At 35.4% G+C, this 26626-nt stretch overlaps 1 protein-coding gene across 1 annotated transcript in view; it reads right to left on the bottom strand.

The window, feature by feature from the left end:
- ssh (Protein phosphatase Slingshot) overlaps nt 1-26626 on the bottom strand; it is a 412359-nt gene that overhangs the window by 57299 nt on the left and 328434 nt on the right. The window contains exon 11 of the mRNA XM_090391626.1: nt 19905-20051. Within this exon, the coding sequence (XP_090247752.1) occupies nt 19905-20051 (147 nt within the window). The remainder of the gene's footprint in view (nt 1-19904; nt 20052-26626) is intronic.

The following is a 26626-nucleotide window of genomic DNA, read 5'->3' as shown; positions in this document are numbered from 1 at the left end:
CAAAAATCTGTATAAGTACGTATCTGACTCTACTAAATCCAAGATTTTATTGCAGTATTCTGTTTTTATTAAGGATTATGGTTGCATTTCCTTTGTCAGCTGGGAGGATGATAATATCTTTGTTCTTCTTCATTTGTTTAATGGCTAGTCTTTCATGAGGAGAAATGCTGTCTGTAGGAGGTTTTGTTGTTGATCGCGAGTATGGCTTCCATGAGAAGTAAATTCGTGTCTACGGTAGTAGAGAAGCAGCCTTTTCTATTTTAGTGAGAAAAAATTCTCTAGGGATTGATTTTGGCAAAAGGATGAAATCGAGACCTTTTGAAAGGATATTTTCTTCTGCAGGACTGAGGATATAGGACGATTTGTTTACCACTACTTTTTTGAGCCCATGAGAATGATTAGTTAGAGGAGGATCCTTCCTGTGCAAGTTTGAGAGAATTTAATTTATTAATAAGATTTGATTTATTGATGTTTTGTGTTCTCGAAGCAAACTGTGTGCTTATTTCTTTAATATTGTTTCATGACAGATTGTCTAAGGATACCCCTAAACGGCTTTCTAAAGTTGATTTTTTTGTAAAAAGAGAAGCCACACTGCGTTACATATCAACAATTCTTTCCGATAAGAGTTCTAGTTTTGCTTTCCAGTAAATTCTATGTGCACTTTCTGTTGTTATGAGTTCTTTGAATTGTAATTGGGAATAAATGAATAAAACTTACACCATTTTAAGAAAATAAGCCTGTTGATGAAAAGTTCAATGCTCCTGAGTCTTCTGATATACTTTTATAAATTGCTGTTTATCCTCGTCATAAGAAATATGATTATTGGTAAGCAGATTGACTCGATTTCTAGACATGTTAAATATTATTCAATGACTGAATTCCGAGATAATAGAGAAACAAGTAAATTTAATATAACCACACAACTAGTGTCGTCGGAATGCCGACTTCATCAGGTGCGATAACATAAAAGCAAATAAAAGACAGTAAAAAACATTGCACCATTACAACAACAACAGAGTGTTAAAAACTGTAGTATGTTTGAATTGGAGTCCGAGCTACAGTTCTTCGTTATGTACATATGAGTGTATAACTTCACGGTACAGAATAGCAGAGCAATGTGAGTCTGGAGGCTATTAACTGAGATTGCTGTTCATGTAGGAAGAGTCAAGGATTATTTCTTTTGATTCAAGGATACAACGTTCTAATTCATCGTAACATTTATGAATGTTGAATTCCAATTTATTTGATGTTGGCAGCTTTCATCATTGGAGTTAACTGAGAACAAGACATGGCTGGAGAAGGCGCTGGCTCTGGTTCTATGGTATGAGGTCTCTCTGGTGTTCTTCGAGATATAGATAGATAGACTTTTCAGTTTGGCCATAATATGGATTCCCACAGTCACATATGATTCTGTAGACAGAATTCATCTACTTACCTTACATCAGTTCTCTTCCCCCTAAACTGGCAAGAATTTTGTAGGAGTACAATATCAAATGTGTTTCTCCACTCTACCTAAACCTCGGTCAATTCTAAGCCAACCTAAAGTAAATCATCACCATCTTCAGTTTCCAGGTGTCTACAGAATCATATGCGACTGTGGGAAACCATATTACAGCCAAACTGAAAAGTCACAGGAAAGTCACAGAAAAGTCATCTATCTATCTACCTCACATTGGAGGCTTAATGGATTGTATACAGCACTCAAAGGATTAAAAACAGAATTTAATTCTTCCTATATTTCGTCTCAGTCAATGAGACATCTTCAGGGATTACAAAAAAACTAATGTCACATAAAAACAAATAAACAATACTAAGCCCAACCACGTGGGAGACACTAAAGTCCTATCTAGGTGGAGCGCCCTCTAAGGGCAGTTGTAAGTGGCCTGGAATGTAAAGTGGGACCTCTGGTGATAAGCATTTTCCAAATCTTAGGAAGCTTAATGCAACTATATTTGTTAAGATTTGGTTGATTCCTGAGAGCTGCTGATTCTAAGAATAGTCTTTCTCTTTTGAATTTGCTGTGGTGGAGCATGGTGGTTTTTTTCATGAGATCCTGTGGGTTGTATCCAAGACATGGTCAGCCAGGCCTGACTGACCATAGTCGTGCTTGCAGATGTATGACTTATGTTCCTCCAGGCAGATAGTAGCTGATCTGCCTGTCTGTCCAAAGTACGCCAGTTTACAGGAACAGGATACTTTATAGACTCCAGGCACTGAGAGAGGAGAGAGCTGATCTTTTGTAGAGCGGATGAGGGTAGCAAGTTTGCAGTGGGGCTTAAATGCTGTGTGTAGGTTGTATTTTTTTAAAAATCTTGGCTATTGTTTCAGATGTGCCACGGATGTAGGGTATGATGACGGCATTTCTAAACTCTTTTTGAAGAGAAGACCGGGGAATGGGGGAAGATCTGATTATTTTTCTAATGCTGTGATCATTGTAGCCATTGGAGAGGAAAGTGTTGTGTATGTGGTCAAGCTCAGTTGTAAAGCGGTTCCAGTGGAACAAACATTGTGGGCTCTCTTGGTAAGAGTTTTAATAATGCCATATTGTTGAGAGGGGTGGTGGTGGGAGAGTTTGTGAATGTATCTGCCTGTGTGTGGGTTTTCTATATACAGTGAAGGAACGTGTACTGTTGGGAAGGCGTGTAACTAAGGTGTCTAGGAAGGGTAAGCAATTGTTCTTTTCCTTTTTCATCGTGAACTGGATTCTTGGATGTAGGCTGTTGAGGTGACTGAGGAAGGCTTCTAATGTGTCTGGGCCATGAGGCCAAATAGAGAACACATCATCTACATATCTTAGCCAGATGGAAGGTTTGAGAGGGGCTGAGTCTATGGCTCGTTTTTCAAAATCTTCCATATAAAAATTGGTAAGGGGAATGTGAGGGGGAGAACCCATGGCGGTTCTTTCTATCTGCTTATAGATTTTGTTCTTCCAAGAAAAATAACCAGAATAGATGTCAGAAGGAAAGACGTTTTTTAAGAGTGTTAAGGTATCAATTAAGGGAATATTGGAAAACAATGAGGAGATGTTCCTTCTATCTGCTTATAGATTTTGTTCTTCCAAGAAAAATAACCAGAATAGATGGCAAAGGAAAAGAGATCTAAGATGTCAGAAGGAAAAACGTTTTTTAAGAGTGTTAAGGTATCAATTAAGGGAATATTGGTAAACAATGAGATGTCAAAGCTTACCAATATGTCTGTGTTATTTAAGGTTAAATTTTTTGAGGGTTTTGAAATGGGTAGAGTTTTTTATATAGGATGTGGAAAGTCCAGTGAGGGAGGGGGTCAGAGAGTTGGCCAACTGTTTTGACAGTTTGTAGCAAGGTGAGTTAGTGGCATCTACTAATCTGCTATAGGTCTTAGTGGGGAATTGGATTTGTGGATTTTTGGTAAACCATATATTCGGGGGGGGGGACAGAAAGGTTTGAGTTTTTTTGTGATTTCTGGGGGTCAGGAAGACACTTTTTAAAGTAAGTTTTTTAGTTTTTTAACACTTGTGTTTTTGTGGGGTCGTGTTCTAGCGAGGTGTAGGTAGAGCGATTTCAGAGGATAATCTCAATTTTTCGATTGTATTCCGTGGCATTAAGAACGTATGGATTCTATCTATCTACGTCTCGAAGAACACCAGAGAGACATCTCATAATAGAACTAGAGACTTTTCCAGCCAAGTCTTGTTCTCAGTTAACTCCAATGATGAAGGCTGCAACATCAATAGATTGGAATTCAACATCCAACATTCATAAATGTTATGATGAATTAGAACGTCATATCCTGGAATCAAAAGAAATAATCCTCGACTCTTCCCACATGAACAGCAATCTCAGTTATAGTCTGCCAGACTCACATAGCTCTGCTATTCCATACTGGTGAACTCGTGAAGTTGTACGCTCGCGTGTACATAACAACAGAACTGTAGCTCTGACTCCAATTCAACATAACTACAGTTTTTAACACTCTGTTGTTGTTGTAATGGCGCAATGTTTTTTTACTGTCTTTTATTTGCTTTTTATGTTATCACACCTGATGAAGTCGACATTCTGCCGGAACCAGTTGTGTGGTTATATTAAATTTACTTGTTTCTCTATTATCTCGGAATTCAGTCATTAAATAATATTTAACATATCTAGAAACTGAGTCAATCTGCTTACCAATATACATACACACAGCTAATTTTCTTTTTACACGATTTTGAAAACTAAAGCAATTCTATTTTTACATGGTATATTTTGATTTAACATGGTTCAAATGGCGCTTATTTTTGGAATTTCTTTTTGAATTCAGTTCTGTTAAAAAAGGGCATTTCCATTATAATTATCATTTCCTAGAACAGCATAGATGTACTTAAACTTGATTTTTGGGAATTCCCTCAATGTTTTAAATATCAGGGATTACTCTACGCTATAGAATGTAGACAATTGTGGCAACAACAAAAAAATCAATTTTTGTAATTACGATTGCCTGAAGTTAAGCTGGCAGATAATCCATTATATTCACTTGCTGTTGGTTCCTTGAAGTAGAAGGGTTCTATGCTGATTACTCGAAGTTAAGTTGGTCCATTAAGGGAGGCCCACCTATATAAAGCTGCTTGGAAGGAGTTAAGTTGTTTGCTAAACAATCATTTCTTGTTTAATCGAAATGTTTACGTCTTGTGTTTTGTTCATGAAAGTTTTGTTTGTGCAATTGAGTTATACAGGTATATTGAATTTTGAAGTTTTGTACGTGTAATATGAAATTAGTAAAGTTAATTATTGATTATTTTCAGATATTTTCATAACATTACCCCATTAATCACAATGTCAGATAATTCAGACAGAAGAAGAAAAGAAAAGCTTTTTTTTTGACCGAACTTGAAATCGCTACAACCACTTTCCATCTTATCTGGCCACATATGCCTTGTGTGATCTGATATTCCTTCCCAAAGAATGCCTAATCTAGAATCTTCCCTTCGAATTTTTGTACCTTAAGATTTTATTGCCACATTTTGTATCATTCATTTGTTGTCTTTACTGTTCTCTGAACTCTGAAAATCATTCTGACCTCTTTGGCTTCATATCTTTGAAGTTCAATTTTGTTCAATCTAAAATTCCCAAACTTTGAAGTTATCTTTCTTGGCAACTTTAATGCCCATAACTCTAACTGGCTCCTTTCATCCAATTTTGTTGTTAGCAATGACCTAAAACAGATCATTCATCTCCCTACCAAAATTCTTGACAATCCCTTTCACTCACCCAACACTCTGGACCTCTTCTCAGCTAGTTCTCCTTCCAGGTTCACTGTTCAGTTAACTGCTCCTCTTGGTTATTCCAATTTCATCCAAGTTTCACCAAACATTCTTTCCTCAACCATTCAACTGCAGTGTTTTTCATTGGGGAGAAAACAACTTAGTCACCTTCAATGTGTCCAAAACGGTTTTGATTGTCATTTCACAAAAAAAGACTTTGTATGTTTTCCTTTTAATTTTGATAATTATCAGGTTGAAAGTCAAGGCCAGATCTCTCTTCTCAGAGTGACTCTTATTTCAAACCTTTCCTAGCATAATCAAATCACTTCTACACCATCTTTTTTTGCTGAAATATGGTACTTCTCTTCTGACCAGTCTTGGAATACTTCAACCTTAGTATCCCCTCTGGATCTGGCTCCCACTGATGAGACCTCAATAAAGGGTAGTGACCCTTCCCATAATGCATAGCATTATACATGTCTGTAAGGAGATGTGCTTTGCATTATGGGATACTAAGACAAGTGATGTGAAGTCATTAGCTTCTATATACAAGTTGTCCCAGTCCTGAAAATGCTTCAGGTGCAAACTTTGTTTGCTTACACTTGGATAAAGGATTAAACCAAGAATATAATTTCTTGGTATCTTTAATTTATAAAGGTGAGTTAGCCAATCTCATATGAAGGTAGAGGGTTTTTTACCCAGAAACTTGGGTTTTTCATCCCTCAGAACAGGCAAACACTGGCCTGTGAACACACACACACACAGATCTACAGTCTTAAAATACATATTTAATCCCTCACTAAGAGTGCTCAACCAGTCCTAAGGGGTGGGAGGAATGGGGGACCCCCACAAAAAAATCCAACCACCTGTTCTGTGGAAGAGCCTCTGTCATGAAGTATTTCCAAAGGACTATAACACAATCTTTAACTGTTTGAAATAAAACTGACAGCTGTCTTCTATTCCTTCACACTAGCAGCCACTGAATGGTTCATTATCGTTCTCTGTTCACAGAATACCCGCACAAATGGGAAGGCACTTCTATGAGCAATCACACCACCATCCGCCCCAGCAGTATGGCATCTTCAAAATACTTACACAAACAGGCAGGACTATTTGTTCTAATGGCATCTCTCAAAATGAACTTGGCCTTTGCAAATTTTTTTTTTTTTAAAACCAATGGCTAAAACCCCCATAAAATAAACAAAACCCTACCATTTCTCCTACTAGCAATACACAAGATCACAACAAAATTATTTCCATCTCTTATGTTCAAGGTATATCTGAAAAGGCACCTGAAGTTTCGGCAAAAATAATCGCCATACTATCTTCAACCCACACATTCAACAAGATACTTTCATCTGTTCTCCTAAGGATCAACTTTATCCTGTTACAGATCCTGGAGTGTATAAAGTTACCTGTTACTGCAGTGGCCTGCTTTGGACAGACTAGTATATCTGGTAACATCTGCTTTGAAGAACACAAGGACCTAAACTGATCATATGCATGGCAGTTAGGACTGGCAGCTTATGCTCTGAATATCTTTCATAATGATTAAATGCAAGATGAAAAATTTTTCCATTTAATCTATATCAATTTCAAAAGTCACTACAGGTCTGAGAGATAAACTGGCATTGGCTATGAAGCACCCCCCTCCCTAACCTTAACAAATACGGCTATTTATCTGCCATAGATCTGGGAATCAGTCATTCTGATAACCACAATTAGCAGTAATCCCTAGATGATTAAGACAGCTTCTTTTCAGTTATAACTGGAACTGTTTCCATAACATTTTAATTGAGGGCTGTATGCAACCACAATTGTAATTTGTGCTCAGATGATACTAATTAGAAAAGAAATGAAATATTACAGGTTCAATAAATTATTTCTTCTGGACTCATTTTTTATAAGTGAAACACTGTTATGAATAACCAATGGCACTTTCTATACATATTATGTAGATAGGGATTGAGGTGTAGCAGCTACACTCCTCAGAAGAAATCCCAAACCTTTGTGGTACTAAACATCACTAGATGGTTGATAACTCACTGTCTGGTGTAATACTTACTCTGGTTAGTGAAAACTTGAAGGTCAAAATCCATTTTTGGATTCAAGGGCAAAGTCCAGGTTACCCCCCCCCCCCGTTACCAATTTCTTCTAGCATGCAATCGATCAGTGATGTTTTCATAATTATGTGAGACACCATGGAGAAGCCCAATGTTTCTTTTACTTGAGGACTTTATTCTGCTAGGTGTGCTTGCAGAGAGTCTAAGTAGTGGTAGGAGCTGCCTAGGACATAATTTACTGAAGAGTTGGGTGAAATTCTCCATGTGCATCTCACTTCCACTCATACAGCGTTCATTTCCATCTCTGGTATGCAAAGCCACACTTTTTATTTATTTTTAAAAACAGAAACAAAATTTTAGCTCTTCAATCAATACACCCTTTCTCTCAACTCTTTTTTTTTTTTTTTTTTTTTTTTTTGTCAAAGGTATCATTTAGTACACTCATTTGCTCTAATATGCCAGCAATTTTCCTACTTTTTTTTATTTTTTTTTTTAAAATCTTCTATATCTAAAATCTCTCAGTTACTTTTCAACAAATTCAACTGTCAAAAACTGTAGGTTTGTTGACAGTTGAAGCTTTAGTTGAGCAACAAACCTCTCTGTATGGGCTCAACATAAGAAAAAAAAATCTGAATATTCCTTTTATTTCCTTTCTTTAAATACTGATCATCTTTCAACTTTCCTAGTAATGAAGTTAACTTCCTTGGAGATTTTACTGTTTTCGCAACTACAAGTGCATTTCCCTTTCCGAGTGCTCTGATCTAGCAGGTGCTGTAATGTTTGCTATCAACAGTGATGTTTATAAATAGTTCACATGCCGACAGTATTCTGATAGGCATTTGAACCCTAACCAGTCTCCAAATACTCTAGATCTCTTCCTCACTAGTCTCACTTCTGAGTATGCCGTTTGTCCTATATGCAATGTGATGCTGAATTCTTTTTCCATGGAGCAACACAATCATAATCACTCTAATGTTGTTTGGCATTATTATAATGCTAAGTGGAATAATCTTCAAGATTTATATATAATTTCAATGGTTACATTGTTTTCAGTAGGATCAAAACATTTGTAGTAAACATTACTGAAACATTTCTTGGCGATATGCAAACATTTATTCTTCCATTCCACTTTCAACTCTCATTCCATATCTATGCCTTTATTCTTCAAGAAGTGTGCCAAGTACATAAAAGATGAATTGACATATTGCAATTACCTTTAATTGATATCTCCATCTTACTTTTTCCAACCATTGTTTATATCATCTATTTTATGCTTTGAAAAAAATAAAATTGATATCTCCATCTTACTTTTTCCAAAATAGATGCTAGTAAACTATCGATACATCCAAAAGTGATTTCAGGAAGGATAAAAGCTAGAATCTTGCATATCTAAGCAACAATTATTCTTTCTGGTCTCTTGCTGAAGCTAATGGCTGTAACTTTTAATCTCTTATGCACACAGATGGTTTCGTTGTATCGTTACCCACAGAAAAAGCCAATATATCCTAGCTTCTTACTTTTCTGTAAATTTTTACATAGATGATCTCAGTAAATGTTCTCCTATTGTTCAATGCAACATCCAATCTTTTTTTTTTTTGGGGGGGGGGGGGAAGAGGAGGAGGAGGGGGAGGGAGTTAGAGATCAGAAAATCTTGTCCAAACTGAATAAAAAGAAGTCTTCTGGTTCTGATGTCACTTCATAAACTGTTCTGAAGGATTGTGATCCAGAGTTCACTCTTGTCACCACCTTTCTATTCTTCTGTATTGGACAACCTGGATATTAGTCCATATTCATCTCATTAATAAGAAGGGCAACAAATCTTTATCATCTATTTACCATTAGAATATCACTCACTTCAGTCTTTTGGAAGTAACGAGAACATTATTAACATTAACCATCTATACTACCTTGAATGAATCCACTCAACTAATGAATGATTGCTAACATGGATTTTACAACTGTCACTGAACAGATTAGGAGGGGGTTCTGTTTATGTACTTCACCTTTGGACTTATAGCATAGAAGAGGTTGGAAATCTCAAGTGATTGGTCTTGATATCTCTAAAGAGTTTTTGATAAGATTTCACACAAAGTTCTATTAAAAAGGCTTCCATCATGTTAGTCTATTTTGTCACTTCTGCAAATGTGTTGCCAGTTTTCTGTTTGGAAGTACATTATGTAATGGCAGATAGATCTTTATCCTCAGACTATACAACTAATGCTAGTGTTTCACATGACTCCATTCATTCACCTGCTCTCTTCTTTCTATATATCAACATAACCCTCAGCAGATTGCAAATTCAATACACAGTTTTGCTAGTAACAGTACAGTACACTGCACTCCTCTTTCTCATTTGACAAGCCTTGCACTAGAACAAAATTGACTGAATATCAACTTCTGCAATCTGAAATTCTTATCTCACAAACCATTCTTCATTGTGGTTCTGATTACTATGTTAATTTCAATAACAGTAAAACAATCTTTCATTTCTCTCAAAAAAATAATCTTTTTTTTTTCAGTCTTACTTTTGACAAAATCTCCAGACAAGAAGGGATAGCTCATCTTTGGATTATTCTAACCTCAAATTTCTTTGCATAACACATTAAAAATATTGCCTCCTCAGCATTTTTTGCTCAAGGTATTACTTTGCATCTGAAGAGCTATTAACCTCATATAAATCACAAATCGTTCCAAGCAATGAATACTGATCTGACATGAGAAGAGTGGCCTTACAGAGTTCCCTGAAACACTGGAGGGCAATTAATTTGAAATCACAATCCATCCCTCATTAATTCATTCCACTTTGTTTCATAGATGTTGTTTCTGTTATGTACATTTTTTTACAAATAATTCCATGGACACTGTTCATTAGAATTAGCATTAGTCATGCTGTCCCATCTCATAAATCTGTTGCACAGGTAGAGCTACAGCTCAAGTTCAACTCCAAACTTACAGAACAATTATTATCTCTGCCCCCCCCCCCACATTCATTCATTGATTCATTTTTTCTATTTACAGTGACCTTCTATCTGGGAGGGGAGGAAGTGAATGTGAAAGATGTATGTATGAATCTAACCATGTCCCTCTGCTACACTGCCCTTGGGCAGTGTAGCAGAGGGACATGGTTTGTTGGATGGCCATGATTGTATGTATTAATGTTGACTGAAAACAGGATGTGTGTGAGGAGAGAGAGAAAAACAGAACTGTTGACAAAGAAGATGGAAGAAATAAAGACTGAGTTGAGGAAGTTGAATGAAAAGACTAGGAGGGTAGCTGTGAGAAGAATGAGAATATAGGTATGAAGGAGGGACAAGAGAGAGGAAGGCAAGAGAATGGAAGAGAGGAGCAGAAGGGAAAGAGAGAGAGAGATTAAAAGCAGAAAGAGTTGAGAATGCCAGTGAGAGAAGAATCATGTATGGAGATTCAATGATTTGGGGATGCATAGAGATGAGGACCAGAGGAATGCTTGCCTGATGGAATGATAGGGAGTATGGCAATGGCTACAATCATTCCTCTGCTAAGAGGAATGATTGTAGCCATTGCCACACAACCATTCATGCTACACTCTCATTCCTCTGCTAAGAGGAATGAGAGTGTAGCATGAATTGTGTAGTGCAAATTTGAGGTTGACATCAGGGTAGTGGAACAAAAATGTGTCGGAGGATAGATAGTGAGCGTGTTTCCCTAGTATTGATAATACAGAGTGGAGAAGAAGAGCAGTGATAACGAATGAGATGACAGCAAAAATGTGTAGAAAGAAAGGTCTGGAATATGTGGATGCATGGAGTACATTTTGGCAGAGAAGAAAGTATGCAAGAGATGGATTACATTCAAATTCAGAAGGATGCAAAAATTTGGAGAGACTTGTTTTCTGGGCAAGTAAGTGTGCTGGGGCAGGGAAACTAGAATTGCAAGGGTGGAATGTAGCAAGGATGGTTTCACATGGGGGGGGGGTTCATGGCTTGAGAAATGAGAGGGTATACATTAAATTGCAGAGTCAGGCACAGGAGAGTAATATTAGAAAACTGGCAATGCACTGATTTTTTGGTATACAAATGCTAGGAGCATTAGGAATAAAGGGAATCAGTTTGTGGCACTGATTGACTCAGTCTCTCCAAAAGTTGTTGGTTAGCTGAGGAGGATGTTCTAACAGGGAGAGAAATCAAAGATTACAGTATATTTCAGCAGGATAGGGATGGCAAACATGGTGGTGGTAGCTCAGTTTATAAAGATCTTTCATTTTTGCAAATGTGAAATTAAGGAGAATTGTGGATGATGAGGAGGGGAAACTGACTGTGAGTAAGAAGTATAGAGAATTAAGCAAACTTGATGCCATATTATTTAGTAACCTCCATGGAGTCAACAGACTCAATGTGGGAGGCCCACTCAACCAGCAACATGTCTATCATAATGAACTTTGAAGTTATTTATACTCCCTGAATTCACAATGTGCTCTGCCAATGCAATCCACTCACCAACAACTCTTCATGTAAAAAAATCTACTCCTCACACCCTTCTTCAACTTCTGAAATGGGCACTTGTTCTTCCTTGATCTTAACTTCTACATTTTATAAATCCTTCTGTATTAATCTAGTAGAATCCCTTAACTTGACAGCCTCTATCATATCTCCTCTTTTTCTCATATCCACCAAACTATGTAATTCACATTCCCTCAAATGCTCTTCATAACTAACACTCCAGAGTCCTGATATCAGTTTGGTCATTTGTCTTTGGACCCTCTCTACTGTTTCCACATCACAATGAAAACCAGGCAATCGAATCTGAGAACAGGAGTCTGTGTGTGGGCAGAACAATGCCTTATATAGAGGAACCATCTCCTTATCCCAACATGTCAATGTACTTTTTATTATAGCAGCAATACGATGAGCAGCCTTTGGTCCACTGTCTACCACCATCCCGATCCCAAATTTCATCTACTTTTTGAACAGCTCCACAAATACAGTATATAGTCAGATATCTCTGTACCTCAAAGTGTAACAACTTGCATTTATTAATATTAAAACTACAATCCCATTCATATGACCAAGCTAAAAGTCTATTCAAATCTTCCTGTAGAGAACTAACATCAGAATTAATATCACCAAGAATTTTGAAGGAATGTACCAGGGAGTTCATCTACCATAGCACATTTGTTTACAATGAGTCTTACACTGGATCAAGTTCTAAAGGAGTGGAAGGAAGTCAAGATTGTATTGCCTCATAAGGGAGGTAACAGAACTCAAACATCAAATTACAAGCATGAAATCTGTGTGTGTCAGGTGCTGTGGTTAAAATGTTTGAGAGGGTAATGAGAATCAGCATCCAGAATTTGGTTGACAACAGTTTATTACCTTTGATGGACAGCACGAATCTGATAAAGGGAGATCAAATTTTAGTAATCTACTTTCTTACTATAATAAGGTGAGAGCTGCATAGGATGAGGGAGATGGATATATAGTGATATAGTTGTGTACATATGTACATAGTGTTATACATATTTTGATAAGCTGATAGTCAAACTAGAGCAGATGGGGTTGGATATTAGACTAGTGCATTGGTTTGGAGATTGGTATCAGCAAGTTGTGTATGGAGAAAGAATATCTTGGAAGAGGAAAGTCACTAGTGGTGTGCTGCATGGGTCTGCTTGAGAGCTATTGCTGTCTAACCTGTATGTTAATGATATTGGGAAAAAATTGGATGGGGAGATTCAGTTGTTTGCAGATGGTGCAAAGTTGAAAAGAACTATAAGGAGTAGAGCAGATGTTGTGGCCTTACAAGAAGATTTGAATAGACCGGGTGAATGGACATGGAAGTGGGGATTCCAGTTCAATGTTTTGAAAAGTAAGGATTTAAAATTTGGAAAACAAATATGGGATGTAAAATTTACTCTTGGTGGCAATATACTGTTGGAGGTAGGGGAAATAAGAGGTCTTGGGGTGATGGTAGATAAGGATCTAAAATTTAGAAGACACTGTCAAAATTTTGTGTGCAACAATGGTGAGGACACACATGGACTATTGTGCACAGATCTGGTCACCTGGCTTTCAAAATGATGAAGAGATAAAGGGTCCAGAGGCAATTAACCAAAATAATTTCTGGAATATTGAGTATAAAAAAAGGTTGAGAAGATGCAATTTCAAGTCTAGTGATAGGAGCAAGAAGTGTGATATGATAGAGATGTACAATTTGGTAAGGGGTTATCATAGGATTAACGTTGAAGAGATTTTTTCATAAAATGGTAGGAGATGGAGGAGAACAAGCGGTTAATTTTTTTTATAATATTTTTAATTCTGTATAAAGTAAAATTAACTTTTTTTATTTTAATGATCAGTGAGTTTCACAATTTCTTTTTATTTCTTAAAATATGAATCTTTTTTCCTTACTAAGATAATGCAGTCTCTGTAGATGGGATATTAATATTTTACAAAAGTGTGATAGGTGATTAAGGAGTAAGAGCACTAAATTTAAAAATGTTTAAACATTTCTGTAACCTTTCACTACTGAAAGGCATTTTATTCACTTAAGACAGTGATCCAGATATATCACTTTTTTTTTTTCTTTTTTACTGAACTAATTCAGAAAATGAGGTGCTTTCAATTGTAGTATACCTGTGTATTTTGGAAATGATTCCACTTTTTCTGCTTAGTAAACAGATTTTGAAGCCTATTATATACTCTATAAGTGTAAAACTATATGTGCACGCTTATGAAAAAACTATATGAAACGAAGAAATTTCAAAATTGATATTTGACAATATTTGTCTTCTTGACTGAAAAATAAAATAAAATTAAATAAAAAATAATGCATAGGTGCATGGTCCCAAAATGAAATACATCTTGTGAACAGTTGAGAAATAAACTGTAATCAGAAATATCTGTAGTTGGAATTGTTGGCTGAGTGGTTAAGTATTTCACTATAAAACAATAATAGCCTTCAAAACCTCTTTATTATGCAAGCAGAAAAGTGGAGTTAGTTTCAAAATTCAAGGGAACCCTATAATTAAAAGCACCTCATCTGAATTAGTTTAGTGAAGGGGAAAAAAGTGTTAAAAGTTACAAAAATATTTCCCTAACCACAATATCACACTGTCATAAAATATTAATATTCCACTACAGAATTTGTAGTGTCCAAGTAAGTAAAAAAGATTAATATTTTAAGAAATAAACAAAATTTAGAGAACTCACCAATCAGTAAAATACAAAATATTAATTTCATTACATATACAATTAACATATTATAAAAAAACTTCAGTAAAGCCTAATACAAAAAAGAAACTATATTTCTAAAATATTATTTCAATTTTCTGGTGAAGAATTTTTCAGCAAAGAAATTTCCTTGTGATGAATTTTCCCTGTGAAGAACTGTCCATCAATGAATTGTCACAAAGGATTTTCCATCAGCCCTAAGACAGCATGTGGTGTAGGGCACACGGGAATCAAATATTTTGTCCTAGCATCAGAGAATCTGTTGTGACTGAGATATGAAGACAAAGAGAAACAGTTGCATAAGGAATATAGAGCTCAGGCTAGGGAAGTGACTAGTATTGTAAGGAGAGAAAAATTAGAAAATGAGAGAACATTAGAGCTGTAATCAAAGGAGAATCCCAAGTTTTTCACTAAGTGGTGGGTAGGAGGGAACATGGTAGTGGATGGATTACTTTGCCTGATTGAGATTTGACTTGGGTGACCAATGAAGATGAAAAAGTTGAGCTATGCAATAATTACTTTATTAACATTTCATCCTAGTACAGCAGGCTTTATTCTTATTTATTATTCTTTTTCATTAGTTGTTTAATGAGTCCTGCAAAAGGAGAGGTTCCTGGCAAGTGGAAAGAGAATAAGATAGAGCTATTGCATAAAGATGGTAGTAGAATGGAGGTATCAAACTATAGGCCTGCTTGTATTTCTTCTGTAGTTAAGATTTTGGAGAAATTAGTAAGAACTTTCCCGGCCTAGTTTGGCGAGTGGTTAGCGTATCTGCTCTCCAGTTAAAGGCTGCAGGTTCGAATCCACCATGGGCATGGATATTTGTGATTGTCTGTGAAAATAATAGTGGTGATGGTGGACAGTAGATGCTGTTGGTGTAGATGAGGCGGTTTGTGGATGAGGTTGAGTGGTGGAGACAGAGTTGTAGAGTAGGTGCCCTTCCTCAATGAGTCCTAGAATTCCCTAGAGGTGTCAAATAATAATAATAACAACAACTTGAATACAGAATTGAGCAGATGAAGGCAATATCATTTATGCAGGCAAGCATGGTTTTCTTAAATAGTGCTCTCTCTTTCTTAATTTAAGTAATCTAATAAAACCTGGCAACCTTTTAAAGAGTAACAATAGCAGGAGATGAGGTTAATGCACTTTTTTTTTTTTTAAAGGCATTTGATAATGCCACATGACAAGTTGGTTTCTAAGTTGCAACATATGGGCTTGGATATTAGGCTAGTGGATTGGAGTGATAACTAGCTTTCTGATAGTCCTTTCTTTTAGTGTTGCACAGTGGTCAGCATTCATTTTAGAAATTATGAACTTTACAACCATGTTATAAATAGCTATTTTAATTTCCCAATGTTTCGATCTTTATCTGGAGCATATACAAACATACAGGACAAGCTGAGTTACATTACATACAGTAAGCTAGAGAAACAATGATTTGATCACAGGTTATTCTACTGGCATGATCTCTAGTGAGGAAAAAAAATTAATAATAATTATTTAGAAACCACATCAAGCTAAATTCTATTTATGATAACATGAGCAAACATTCTTTCTTAAATAATTGTAATGCTAAAAATAGGACATCATCGTTACTGAAAGAAAACTATCTATAAGAAAGAATGTTTGCTCATGTTATCATAAAAAGAATTTAGCTTGATGTAGTTTCTAAATAATTAATTAATTTGTAATTTTTTTTCCCACTAGAGGTCATGCCAGTAGAATAACTTGTGATCAAATCATTGTTTCTCTAGCTTACTGTATGTAATGTAACTCAGCTTGTCCTGTATATTTGTATATGCTCCAGATGATCTTAATATGAAGATCGAAACATCGGGAAATTAAAAGAGTTATTTATAACACGGTTGTAAAGTCCATAATTTCTAAAATGAAAGCTTTCTGATAGATATCAGATTTGTATGTAGGGAAACAATATCAGAGTAGGAAGGCCACAAGTGGAGTTCTGCAAGATTTATTGCTGGGACCATTATTTGTTCAATTTTTATGTTAAAGATGTTGTCATAGGACTAAGGAGATATTCCATTCTTTGCAAATGATATTAAGCTTGGGAGGGTTATTGGTAATACTGCTGATGTTTTGGCTTTCAAAGAAGGTTTGAATAATCTGGAAAGGTGGAGGCAAACGAATGAGGATATCTGTTTAATACAACTAAAGGTGAGGTTTTGAAATTTGGGATTCACAGACGAGAAGCACCATACTTGCTTAGTGGAGTTAACCTGGAATAAGTGGAAGATGCAAGGGATCTTATGGTTATTTTAGGTAGAAATCTGAAGTTCATAAGACATTATTTAGAGAAAAAATTATTAATCACCATTTTTGTAATGAAGATTTTTATAAAGATTTTTTTTTTTTTATATTCTGGGTGTTTATTATTATTTACACAAGGGTTCAATTTCGACTGGTGCAATGACTTTTAACTGTTTCTTTTAGAATCCGGAAAATCACTGACTCAAGACCAAATACAAAAAATATACTCATTTAATAAAACTAAACCAATATATACATTTCAAATAAAATTACATAACTACAAAATTAACTGGATCCAAGGCCTTCTAAAATAAATCTACACCTTAGAGATTTTCTTATCCAAAAATATTAAAATCACCCATTCTTTGATTCATTCTATTACTGGATTGTTTAACATATAGCTAATCACGTCTACCAGACTAAACACCTTGTTTTCACAACAACAAAAATGTTCACAGTCAGTTTCTTTGTTAGGGCCTTTTCCAAAAATATAAACATTTCTTCTTCTTTTTCCATGGGATCCTTTCTTATCACTCTTATGTAGTATACAATATTATTCCTCACTTAAGTATAAATACTCTTACCTCTTGCAGTTCAATTTGACACACAATTTACTAAGTTTTGTACCGGAGAAAAAAAGTTTCTTCTACTACTTCAAAACCAACATATCTAAATTCAGCTATTTCCACAGCCCTTTCAAGTAGAAATAACAAAATCCGATGTCTTTAAGACAGATGAAACTCTCCAATCAGCGTTTCCTCGAACATTCCTTTAGAACATCGACTGCAATATTTTCTTTTATTTACTAATTACTTGTTGACAGTCTCAACCCCTCCAATTTAAAGACCCACAGTTTTACTATCCCTTTTCGGAATCTACTCCGATTGTCACATAAAACTAAATAAACTTCATAAGAACAAAATTCCTCCAGTCTGCGTTCTTAAACTTCCATTAGCTCTCTCGTTTTTCCCATTACTTTGATACTGAACGCTCTCTCTGTCAGCTGTCAATCATGCATCAAACTTCTTAGCGAGCATGTGCACTCAATGAAAGTGGGAAGGCTGACATGTTGTCTTAGTTAGCGTAAACAGGTCTTCACAAACCACAATAAATATCTCAACACTTCACAATTTTAAATTACAATAAAAATAAAACGCAAATCATCAGATTCTAGTAAGTACATCAATTTTCAAATGATTTAAATTTTTTGACAATAGTAATAATATCAATAACAGGCACATCGCAAGTGCCAATATATGTGTTATGAAACCAAAACTAATAATGTACTAACATAAACAATTTGTAAAAATATTCATAATTTTAAATTATTTTCATTTTTACAATATAATGCAAAGGTTGTGAAGACATCTCAGAGAAATGCTGCAATATTGAGGACACTGACCACAAGAGATAAGAGGGTGGTGGTTTTTTTTATCAAATTTTGACCAGACCACATCTGGATTTCTGTGTTCAGATCTGGTCCCCAGGATTTTAAGGAGATGAAGTAACCTTGGAGTAGGTGCAGACACAATAGCACAAGTGATATTAGGACTGTATAATGTTATTTATGAGGACAGACTGATGGCATGTCAATTACAGAGTTTAGAGGATAGAAGACAAAGGGGAAGGGATACGATTGAGACATTTAAGCTGTTGAAGGGTTTATGTTGAGAAGATATTTCACATGGTAGAACAAGTGGAAAGAAGCACAAGCCATCCCTACAAGTCACAAAAGGAAACAGCTGGTAAAAATTTAAGATGCAAGTTTTTTGCATGAAATATATTGCCTAAGAGTGTGGTGGTGAAAGTGCAAATGGTGGATGTGTTTAAGGAGTGGTACAACAGATTCTGTATTAAGCAGTAGTGCTGATCTCTCACATTGAGTCTTATGACTGCAGAGATCAATAAAAGAATAATAATAACAATAATATTGCTGTCTTTGGAACAGTCAATTTACGTATTTACTAAAGAGTATATATATAATGTACAGGTGTCTTAAAATCCAAATGTTTCAACTTTTAAATTACCTTTCTGCCAACAGTACTAATGTATTATAGGTTGAACAACCTCCCATGGATGGGATTACCATAAAAAATAGATCTACACATAATAATTTAAATGGCAAGAACTAGGAATACTCCCCCCCCCCACCAAGGAATATGAATATACAATAGATGAATCTTGTCCTTAGTAAAAACGTTTAGTCAATGTTAATAAATAAATTTTCAAAATTTAGGCAACCTTTTTCTGAAATTCATGTTTATATAATATGAATTTCAGATGATTATGTGATAACTATACTACAAATAGTTTAAGAGAAGGCTCTGCAAGTATAACACATCATGAATTGAAGAAACACCATAACCATAGTGGAAAAAACTTTACATATAAAGGGAAAAAATACCAACATATAGATAGAACTTGATCAAGTTCCATCTATATCTTTTAGCTATTGTGGCCCATGATGTTGTATGATGCTTCATTTCATCTGTTCTATTTTTCCTTCTTGATCTGATGAAATAAGCAAAATATCAGCATTAAGTCAACGTTTTTATTTTTAAGCTGTGTATTATTCCATTAAATTAATACTCATGATGAATGAAAGAAGTATGTCATAAAACTATTTCACTAGGAGCACTGATAAAAGAGCTAATAAATGATAATATAATATTAAGGCTTAAATACTGATAATTAAAAGTTTTCTTTAAAAAAAATTCAAATGACTTAATTTACAATTCATTACAGGTTAAACTAACACTGTCACACTGAAGATTATTTTGAATGAGCCCTTTCTGCTAGCATGTATGTATGTAGACACATATACTAACTGTAACCTGATTTGAACAGCTATACAGGTTTCTCTGTATTGCTGTGACAGGTAAGCCATACAGAATCAGTATTCATTAATGTGAATACCGACATCTGACCTTGTCATAAAAATGTTAAGATTATAATTAATCTTAACATTTTATTTATTATTTTATTATTTAAAATTCACCATTAGTTATAATTGAAAATTAAGGAGTAAATAATTTGCTTTTCTTTAATGCATTTTTAATAATGTCCCCACATAGGGGTCGATATATTAAAAAATTACATTATCAGAATATCAAATGGTGTATATCTATATTACTGGAAAATACTTACTTTGCTCTGGTAATATATTTGTAGGTTTTATCCCAGTGCTGAAGCATTTCTGTTGATTCATCATCATATACTCTAACATTTAAATAATCAAACATCCCTGGAAAGAAATTGTCTATTTCTCTTGTTACGTTTAATATATGGCCAACCCTGAAAGAAGAGATTATTACTATTATTATTTTTGCATGGGAACCTCTGTGGAGTCTGAAGACTCATTGCAGGAGACCTACACTATCCACACAATATCTATCACACCTCTCCTTGAATGCACTGACTGACAAAGCACTCATAACAGACTCTGGCAACACATTCACTACTTTACAAGTGAAAAATTTCATCCTCACACCTTTGCTACTAAGTGTTACTCAATTTCCAGATATTACCCTTTGTTTTGTCCATGCTAGCAAATTGATGAAATATTTCCTCTGCATCAATCCTATAAAACCCTTTTAGTATTTTAAATCAACTTTTACAATATACAAATCCTCTATCTATCATTACAGGGAGTATTCTACACGCTACTTATTATCTTGGTGTCTCACTTCTGGATACTCTCCATTATTTCCTGATCCCATAGAATTCAGGTGACCAGATCTGTGTAATAATGCTACAAATAGTTTCAGAGAAGGCTCTACAAGTATAATACATCATACATAATTTCCTTAACTCTGCCATTTCCTTTCAACTACTGTGTCCACCTTCACAATATGTCTTTTGAATTTCCAGCTACTATCCACCAAATCCCCAGTTTCACTGATTTCCTGTAGTAGAATTACATGAATTCATTTTGGGATGAAAAGATTACAAATTATAATCTTTTCATCCCAAAATACATAATTTTCTACTTTTCCAATTAAACTGGAATCCATTATCTTCAGCCCATATCAATAACTTATTTAAATCATCCTCTTCTGATTAACAATTATATAATGCAATTTTGAATTATCAGCAAACAACTGAATATTTCTTTTTAAATCATTTCCTATATCATTTGTGCACAAATGGAAGAACAAAGTCAATGTTTATATTGAAACCATATTTTAAATTAACAAAAGGGTGATCTTTGTTACTTTCTGTTGAGTTTGCTTATATACTTAAGCTAAAAATTATATAAATTATAAAAATATTATATAATGTATATTGATTGTAAGTGGTCGTGTAATTTAGCACTAGCGTAAAATTGGAGATTTTTATTTGTTTTATTGTGTTTTTTTTTCATTAGAAAATTAGTGTATTATAGTGTAGATTTTCATGTTTTTAGAGTATTCAGTGTCTTTATAACATTTTAACTTCAAGAGAGTAATATATTTCGCCAACTTTTTAATATGGTAGCATTTGTAGAGCAATTATTTTCCAAATTTGGTATTTTCATCGATTTAAGATTTAATATTTCAGCTATTGTGGTCATGATGTTGTATGATGCCAGTTGAAATAACAAGCAAAATATCACATTAAATCAAAGTTTCCTGTTTCTTCCTTTTGATATTGTAGGCATTAGGAAAAAGAAAACAAGGACATCCTCTTAAACGATGACTTCTAAGGCCGGAACAGGTCTAAATCCTTGATACGCATGATGATGATGATGTTGTAGGCATGGCACCAATGCAATGAACAATGGTGGCAGAGACCACGTTGTCCTGTGATTTGAATTTGTAGGATTTTAATCAGTGCAGTGCATGTGAAACTTATTCATTGAGAAAATTAAAACCAAAGAGAGAAAGAGTATGTATTAAGTGTTTCAAAAGCGAGTATCTAATGAGAACGCAGTAAATACCGGTGGTAAGATGGAAAATGATGTTATTAATGCCGAATGTGCAAATAAAGGAGAATGAAATGGACATTAATAAAGAAATAGTGCACTTAAATGTTATCCTTCACAGGCAGTGACGTATTTAGGTATAGGCCTGGGCCTAGAGCGGCAAATTTTGAGGGGGGGGGGGGGGCAGTGGAAATTTCCAGGATCTCATTTTCATAATTATAACATGTTTCTTATATGCCGCATCTACTCACAAGTAGAGAAATATTTTTCTTTTCCTCATTGTAAGTTTAGTCTGCAAGCATATTGGCATGTAATCAGATTCTGCATAACTATATAGACCAAGACACGTGCACGAAAAGCTGCTGTATTGTTGTTGGTAACTTGACAAAGGCAATATGGATTAGTGAATTTGATCCCTTTCTTGCTGAGCATATTGCCAAAAGCGGGAAAAAAGGAAAAGGTTTCATTTCCTATCTTTCCTTTGCCAGGTATGAGGAATTTATTAAAATAATGGGCGAGAAAGTAATCAAATTTATTGTGGAAGAACTTAAAATAGATAAGTACTATTCCATAAGTGTTGACAACACCAGACCTGTCTCATGTTGATCAGCTGTCCTTCAGTGTACGATATGTGAAAGAACATGGAACTCCTGTGGAGTGTTTCTTGCATTTCATTCCCAACATAAGTCACAAATCTGAAGAGTTACAAAAGGCAGTTTTGACTTCACTAAACGAGCTTGGAATTGATGTAGCAAATTGCAGAGGGCAGGCATATGATAATGCTAGTAACATGTAGACAAGTACACAGGACAGCAAGCAAGAATTCTTGAAATAAATCCATTGGCAGAATTCACACCGTGCACTAGACATTCTCTGTCTCTAATTGGTACTTGAACTGCCCAATTCTGTCTGTACTCTTCCACATTTTTTGATGTCCTTCAGAAACTGTACGTATTTTTCACATCTTCAACACATCGGTGGAGTGTTCTAAGAAAGCACCTAGAAACTTCTGCAGAAGTATTCAAATGCCTTAGCCTACTCGTTGGTCAGCTCGTGATGATGCCTGTCGGAGTCTTCGTGAGGGATGGATGAAAATAATTTCCACTTTGTCTGAAATTGAAAATGACACCACCCAGAAGAAAGTTATGTGATGTGAAGCAAGTAAGATTCTATGGCAACTTCAGTCACTGGAGGTTGGGATCATGACCTGCCGATGGGCAGGTCATGAGGGGCAGCACTTTCTGGGCTTAGGGATGGGAAATACCTAAACATGCCACTGTTCATAGGACAAAGGGTGAAATTGAAAAATTGCAGAAGCAACAAGAGATTAGCAAGGCTGAAAACAGAAAGAAGAAGGTCCAAAGGAATAATAAGGACCGACTGAACAAACAAGAAAAACAAGTCAAGGAGAAAATTATGTATGGAGACATAATTATGATAATGATCATTATCATAATTATAAAGATTAACGAAAGTGTGACGAAATCCTGTTTCTTTCCGGGTGCAAAAATTCACAATATCAGCCATACAATCTGGATGCATAAAGGTAAATCAAAGGATATGATTCTCTTGGTTGGTACAAATAATTTGAGAGGCAAAAACTATTCTATGAGGGAGGATGTAAAGAAGTTGTTAGAAGAGGCAAAACTGAAGAGCGAGAAGGTGAATATTATAAGCCTCCTACCAAGCTATGATAGAGGCGAACTGAGAAGGAGAGCATTGTAGTCAATGAATCTATACATAGATTGTGCGGAAGAAATGACATTATGTTTGACGGAAAGGATTTTGTACAATGCTGATGGACTGCATCTAAATGGTTTTGGTGTTAGGTGTCTGGACAGAGCATTGTTCACCAAGAATGCTGAAGTGCAAATTCAGGAAAACAAAAGCAATTAGAGTGGAAGCAAGTGAGTTTTTGTGAAGGAAGCCATTAGGCCAGTGAGTGAAAATGACCAAGTGTGGAATCTAGTCTCTCAAGCAAAAATATTCAATAAGGTAGTCACAATTCAGGAACTATAGGTGGGTGGGAGACTAAAGAGATGCTGCAATTTCTATATACTAATGACAGAAGTATCAGGAACAAGAGGGAGGAGTTTTTGGAATTGGTTAGTGCAATCTTGTCAAAAAGAATAGGAGACAGGGAGGAAGGTGGCTGTTCATTTGAAACAAATGTTGGCTGTTGTTGTTATAGGCCAGGGAGTTCATAAGTGATGATCTGGAAGACATGGATCACTCAAATTAGTACAATGAGTACAGGTCAACGATTATTATGGGGGAACTTCAACTATGGAGATATAGACTGAAAGGAAGAAAAATCACATGGCAGGAAGGAAATAGAATTTTTACACCTGCTAAGAGATAATTACTTAAGGCAGCAAGTAATGGAGGTGACTTGGAGCAGGGGGGATATTGGACCTGGTCACAGGATCAGAAGAGCTACCCATAACCAAGGTGACCACATTGCCTCCAAATGGTGAAAGTGATCAAAAGATCTTGACTTGGGAGATTGTAAACATGAGGAAATAGTCTATCAAGAAAGGGTATATGTGGAACTACAAGGCAGGTGATTATGACAAGCTTAGGAAGAAGCTTAAATCTGTGCCATGGCATAAAACACTACAGGGTAAGGATGTTAGTAGTGCATGGAATATAAACTCCTCCTTTCTTCTATTCCTCTTGCCCACACACGGGATTAGTGTGCTATAGGTCTGGTGACCTTTTGTGTGTAGATCAGATATAAAAAAAAAAAAATCAGGACGAAATTAGTGGCTTAATGAACAACTAGAAGTTATTTTATGTTTATATTATTTCTAGTCATAGTCATATGAACGTTTTTGCAGATATATAATATGAAGGGAGGAGGAGCGAGAGAGGTTTAGTATAAAACAATTAAAATACCCCAATGATATTTTAATATCATTAAACACGAGCTGAAGAAGAAGAAGAAGTGACCAGCAAGCTCACGAACAGTATAAGGCTCAGACAAGAAAGGTGACCAGAATGGCAAAGACAGTAAAATCAGATTATGAGAAGAATCTAGCCAAGCAGATTCTTTTGTTATATGGTAAGTAAGAGGAAGAATGACTATGAAAGATTAACCTTAATGAGTGATAATGGTCACAGGAGACAGAAGTGGATAAAACAGTTGAGTTACTGAGTAACCACTTTGCAAGCATATATGTTACTAGTGAGGTTGCTGTTTTAACCAATGTGACAGACACTAATGTGAGAACAGATGTGGTTAAATTGGAGGTTTTCAGGATATTGCAGAATCTCAATGTAAATACAGCTATAGGATTAGATGGGATATCAGTTAGGGTGTTTGCAAAGATGTGCAAGGAAACTGGCAATGCCATTGGCTAGGCTCTTTAATTTAAGTCTCAGCTCTGGTAGAGTTTCAAGGGAGTGGAAAGAGAGCAAAATAATTCCCTTGTATAAAGGAGATTCTAAGACTGCAGTAGCAATAATTATCTCAGGTTTGGTGGTAAAAGTACTAGCAAAATTGGTAAGAAAGAGAATTCAAGAATGGATAAATAAAAATATTATATTGTATGAGGGACAACATGGTCTTGTGCATCATGCCTTAGTAATTTACTAACTTTTTATAATAGCTTTTTATATAACTTTTTGAATCGAGGCAAAAACAGGCGACTAGTGGTGTGCTGCAAGGTTCAGGCAGGGACCATCGCTGTTTAATTTGTAAACAAATGATATAGGAAACAACCTGAAAGGAAATATTGTTGTTTTCTGATGATGCAAAATTAGGTAGAGTAATAGTTAATCAAGGTGATGAAGAGTTTGAAGGATGATTTAAATATGCTGTTCAGCCCAGGCAAAAGATAATGGGTGTCAGTTTAATGTGGAGAAATCTAAAGTTATGCATTTTGGGATAAACAGATTAAAAGCTTTGTATCACATTGATGTACTGTAGTCTAGGAAATAGATGAAACTAGAGATTTGTAGGTGGTGGTAGATAGGGAGTTTAAAGTTTAGAGGACATATTACTAACGTTACCCATAAGATTACTTGGCTATTGAAGAACACATTAACAAGTAGAGATAAGGAAGTTATTCCTCTTTATAAGCCCTTGATATGCCAACATGTTACTGTGCTGAAGTCTTGTCCCCTGGGACCAGACCTCAAAATCCTCTGCACCACTTGCTCATCCCCACCCCTGGGTTTCTTGGGGATGAGCAAGTGATGCAGAGGATTTTGAGGCAAGTAACCAAGATAGAGGTGCATGAGAAGCAAGTTTTAGAGTGACCTGTGGGTGGAATGTTCCCTATGAGGATAGACTGAGGGTATGTGAATTGCAGAAGTTGGTTGATAGGAGAAAAAAAGAGGGAATATGATAGAAACATTTAAGGTGCTTAAAGGATTTTATTATTAAACTCTGACCTCCATGGAGTTAGAAATAGGACAGATACAGAGGAAATGTTTCAGCACTTGGCTAGAGGGACCAGAACAAGAGGTCATCCCTGGAAGTTGAATAAAAGGCTTGGTTAGTAGGGGATATGAGGACTAGATTTTTTTGCTTGGAGAATTGTGAATGAATGGAATGGGATGCCAGAGTCAGTTATGAGGTGTGTCCATGCCCACATTTACACAAGAGCTTTCATTTCTGGTCAACTAAGAAAGTTAAAATGTTAGTGTGACTTTTTGTGGCATCAAGGAAATAGGTCAGAAAAATATATTAGTAACACTTAGCAATCTGAAGGAGAACAAAATAACATTAATGTTTTAGTAACATGCACAACTGAAATCACTACCCATTGTTTAACTGAACGGACAGTGAATTTTTAAAAAAAATTTAAATACCTTAAAATTACCTTCTACCTTAATAGTAATTTAACATTAGTGTAATGTAATGTACACTAACTTTTCCCTTTTTTTCTTCGACTTTACCTCCAATAATTCACATTCTCCCTGTTTTGGGTAAAATGTTCACTTCATCCAAAAACATGCT

Source organism: Typopeltis vanoorti, chromosome 4 (assembly GCF_054136105.1).
Source record: "Typopeltis vanoorti isolate ZY-2024b chromosome 4, IOZ_Tvanoo_1.0, whole genome shotgun sequence".
Lineage (NCBI taxonomy): Eukaryota > Metazoa > Arthropoda > Arachnida > Uropygi > Thelyphonidae > Typopeltis > Typopeltis vanoorti.
Note: the sequence above shows the minus strand (reverse complement) of the source record. Positions and strands in the feature narration are given on the sequence as shown.